General features: G+C 51.0%; 1 protein-coding gene across 3 annotated transcripts in view; it reads right to left on the reverse strand.

The window, feature by feature from the left end:
* IFNLR1 (interferon lambda receptor 1) overlaps window positions 1-2,992 on the reverse strand; it is a 27,682-nt gene extending 24,690 nt beyond the window's left edge. For all 3 annotated transcript variants that reach the window (XM_003799763.2, XM_003799762.2, XM_012811409.1), the window contains exon 1: window positions 2,935-2,992. In XM_003799763.2, the coding sequence (XP_003799811.1) occupies window positions 2,935-2,992 (58 nt within the window). The remainder of the gene's footprint in view (window positions 1-2,934) is intronic.
* Between the last annotated feature and the right edge of the window lie 1,615 nt (window positions 2,993-4,607).

Here is a 4,607-nt window from a genome sequence, read left to right on the forward strand (position 1 = left end):
CCAGGAGAAACACCAGTAAACAATTTTTATACTATTAAAAGGCTTTTTTCCCTTCTTAGAAAAGCAAACGCACAAACAAAACACCCTGTCCCCCTAGTCTGTTATCCACGTGACAGCAAGGGCCAAAATGAAAGCCAGATTCCTGGCTCTTCTGCTTAAACACCAGAAAGGCTTCCTTCTCACTCCAGGTAAACTCCAAAGTCTTCCCAGTTGCCTCCAGGGCCCCACCCAGTCCAGGCCCCCTGCTCTGTCCTTGCTCCCTCCTCTCCAGTGACATGGGGCTCTTTGTTCTCCCTGGAGCACCCAGCCCTGCTCCCACCTTTGGGCCTTTGAACTTGCTGTTCCTCCTCCCCCATATCCACCTGGCTCCCTCCTTTGCTGCTTACACATTACTTTGATGTGACTGGTGACACTTTTCCTAGACTGCCTTTACCTGGCTTCCCCTTCCAAACAGGCACCTCCTCCTTGTTAATCCTCATCTCCTGAAATATGTATCTGATTACACCCAATCCCCAGTTTCATGCTCTTCCTTTGCCCTCAGAGTAAAGTCTATGCTCCTTATCAAGGTGTGTAAGGCCCTAGTTGACATGGTCTGGCCAGACCACCACCTTGCTCTCTCCCAGACATCACCCCCACTGGCTCGCCAGACTCCCATTGCCAATTTTTCTTTCTTGCTGTTCCCAAACCACTGCATTCTTTTGGATGTCTTTGAACCCAGGTGTGTTTGCCTGCCTGGAGTTTAAGTCTTGATTCAAATGTCACTTCCTCCAGCAAGTCTTCCTTGACCTGTCTAACAGGTGGTGATGATAATGATCATAGCAGCTAATGTGTACTGTGTTCTAACTATGAGCCAAGATCCATGCTAAACACTTTACCTGCGTTTTCTTGTTTAATCTTCACCATACCTACAGGAGGTAGCTATTAATTATGATCATCACATTACAGATGGAAAAACAGAGGCCCTCTCAGATAACATCAGATTCAACTCCAGACTTAGTCAAATGCAAAGTCTGGGCCCTTGACCATACTTTGTCCTCTAGGTTCTCATCTGGGGCCTGTTCAGCTTTATAATTCCCACATCTGCCGACCACAGTGTGCCAGGGGTTTAAAAAGAAATATGGCTTCATTCCTGCCCTGTAGGAGTTTATAGTCCCATGGAGAAATCAGTGCCCTGAAGTGTCACATGGGCTATCAGGGAAATTCAGACAGGTAACAGAATGGCATCAGGAAAGGGGGCCCAGTTCTACTGACTCGCACCGGCCTGGGCTGCCTCCTCATGACCTTTTAGACCCAAATGTGGGTGACTGCACCCCCACCTATGTCCTCTATGGGACTGGATCACTATATTGCCCAGTCACTGTGCCCAGCTTCCGGACTTCCCAGCAGGAGACTGGCAGGAGGCCAATCTCTCTGCAAGCCACTGGCAAGTGTCCTAGGGGTAGGAAAGTCCCAAAGTTTGAGTTGACCACATTGAAAAAGCAGCAGCTAGAGTAGCTCCCCTCCATCAAGGCTTTAAAAGGTGCCAGGCACTGGTTTGGCTCTGTATATGCAAAACCTCATTCAATCCTCAGGACAAATCACCCTGGGGGAGGGAGGTGTCACTCATCCCCCTTCCACAGAAGGAGCACTAGGCTAAGAAACCAATGTTAAGAAATTGCCTGAGGCTACACAGTCAGTTTGTGTGGGAGCCAGGATTGCAATTGAACCTGGCTGGCTGCCGGTCACCCTAACCTATCATACTGTATTTTGTCACATACATTAAATATTTCTTGTGCGAAAGTACAGCCGGGTCCAGACAGGAAAATTATTAGGTTTGACAGTGAAACAGGGTACAGAGCACCTCAGGTCCACCACAGGTATACTGTTCCTTATCAGCAGCAAAAACACTTGCTCCTTGGGGTGGGGGGTGGAGGGCAGCACCAGGGGGCTGGGGCATCACCCCAAAGGCCCAAACTGGCCAGACTCACTTCAGCCTCAGTCTTCTCTGTTCTGAGTGTCTCACCTTTGCTGTCCTCTTTGGACAATTCCCTTAATTTGCTCTGAGCCTCAGATTCCCCATCTGAAAAGGGAGAATAATATCTACCTCATAGGATAGTTGAGTTGTGAGGCTTAAATAAGACAATGTGGTGCCCAGCGCAAATAAGTCGCTCAACAAATGTTGGCTTTTATGATTATTAGAGGATGACTGAAAACCTTTCCAGCTCTTTAAATTTTAAGATTAGGTAGATATTCTGGGGGGCAATTTCGGGATCACTTCTTTGGATTCGTTGGAGTGGTGGGAAGTTGGGGTTTGGGTGTTAGGTCCTACCCCAAGGTATTTTGTAACCTGCCACTTTATGTACCAGCAAGGACAGGGTAGGGGGATGGAGGGTGAGGGTGGGACGTGGGGCAGGGAAGACCCCATCTAGTTAGGACAGGACCTTGGGGCACAGTCCAAGCCAGAGGCCAGAGGGCCCTCCCCTAGGCCGGGAGGGGGAGGAGGAGACCTAGAGGAACGCAGGCCTCCTCCATCCCACTTACCTACTGCCCACACTCCCACACTTGAGAGTCCAGTGCGGTATTAACTCAGGGAACAGTACTTCAGGAAACCTTAAAAAAGCACTTCACAGGCGGTGCCTGTGGCTGAAGGAGTAGGGCGCCGGCCCCATATACCGGAGGTGACAGATTCAAACCTGACCCCGGCCAAAAAAAAAGCACTTTACAGAGAAACCCAGTTGCTTTTTACATTGCCACTGTTTTTTATTTTCCCAGTTCACCTGAAGCTGGCCCGGAAATAGGAAACGAATTTCAAAGACTTGTTTAGTCCTGGGAAGCAGCATACCCTCGGCAGGTCCCCCAACTTCCAACTCCCAACTCCAGTCCGAGGTTGGGCGCGGCCCGGCCTGCCCTGGACGGCCCCCCGGCCCCTCGCCCTCCCGCGGCCCCCGCCCTTACCTGGAGCGGCCTGCAGCAGGCACAGGAACAGGGGGGCCCAGCGCCCGGTCCCCGCCATGTCGCCGGGCGGCGGCGGCGGCGACCGCGCGGGACCACGAGCTGGCCCCAGCGCTGGCCCCGACTTCGCCTCTGCGCCCACCCGCGGCAGGTGACGCGTACGCGGCAGCCAATGGGAGGCCGAGCCGCCGGCCCAGCCCCACAGTCCCTGATTCTCCCGGGCGTCTCCGGGGCGTCCCCGGGGGCCGCCCCTTCGCTGGGCGAGGCTCCCCATCCCGCCGTTTCGTCTCACCCAATTCCGGCGGGGGGAAATCAGTAAAGAGAGGAGGACAGGGAAGGAAAACTGTTTGTGATTAATAACCCCATAAGGGACTTCGGAGCAGGACTTCCAGGGCCTGTTCAACAGGGCCGGTTCAACACAGACTCAGATACAACTCGTAGCATCGGAGACAAGGTATCTGTTTTGATCCCCGCAGGAATCCGGTGGGTCGGGGCTGCTGTTCAGTACACACTTCTCTCCCGGGGAGTAGCAGGCTCCGAATTTAATGAATTTTATCTGGGGAAAGCCGTCTTCCTACCCCCAAAGCCTGTGATGCTCCCCAGAACCGTGCTAGCTTCCAAATAAATCACAAGCAACACAGAATATTCTGCAGTCATTTAAAGAGACATAGCTGAAGGACATGTGTTGACATTAAGATACTTGCAATCCACTGAGTAACAGAGAGGCAGTTACTAAAATATGGTTCCATTTAAAAGGTGGAAACATGTGTGTGCGTCTGCATAGATGGGGATTTGGAAGGATACCTACTGATATACAAAGGGTTGTCATCTCTGGGTGATGAGAATTTTTTTTAGTGACAGGGTCTTGCTCTGTCGCCCAGCTGGAGTGCAGTGGTGCAATTATAGCTCACTGCAGTTTGGAATTCTTGGGTTCAGCCTCCGGTAATGGGGACTACAGGCACGCACCACCTTGCCTGAGTAATTTTTAAAAAATTAGAAAAGATGGGGGTCTCTTGTCCTGGCTGGTCTTGAATTCCTGGCTTCAAGTGACCCTCCCGCCTTGGCCTCCCAAAGTGCTGGGATTACAGGTGTGAAAATCCACTCCCGGCTGGATTTTCTTTTCAAAGTTTCTTCTTTCTGATCATGTTTAGATTCCAAGCGTTTCAATAATTAACAGAAATTGGGATCAACTTGAGAAAGAAAATGCATTTCACGGAGCTTGGTGGATCCAAAGGTTGCTCTGAGCTTGGCCATGGGGGACAGACATTTGGGAATTTCAGAATGGCTCTGGCATCTGCACAGTCCCTTCAGCCCAATCAGACTTCTTAACAGAGCCCTGCCCACAGAAGATTATAGATGAAAAGTCTATATGTCTTTGCCTCTGCTGTTTCTGAGAGTGAGCATGTACAGAACTTGCCTGGCACAATTCGGGGGAAATTGAGGCAGAACTCTTATAAAGCCTTTAACCTGGCACAAAGGAACCAAAATTCCTGTGCTCAGGGTCAGGTGGAGGGGCTGGTGCACCCAAAGCGCGTTGCTGGCATGTTTTCAAGGACCTCGGAATGGTGGTTTTGCAAGATAAAAGTACTGCCTCCAGGCGGTCTGAGACTGCAAAGAACAGGGGAACAATCAGCCTTTCTCCCTGCTACAATTTTCATATCTATTAAGAAATGGGG

This window comes from Otolemur garnettii, unplaced genomic scaffold (genome assembly GCF_000181295.1).
Source record: "Otolemur garnettii isolate 467f Iridium unplaced genomic scaffold, OtoGar3 scaffold00156, whole genome shotgun sequence".
NCBI lineage: Eukaryota > Metazoa > Chordata > Mammalia > Primates > Galagidae > Otolemur > Otolemur garnettii.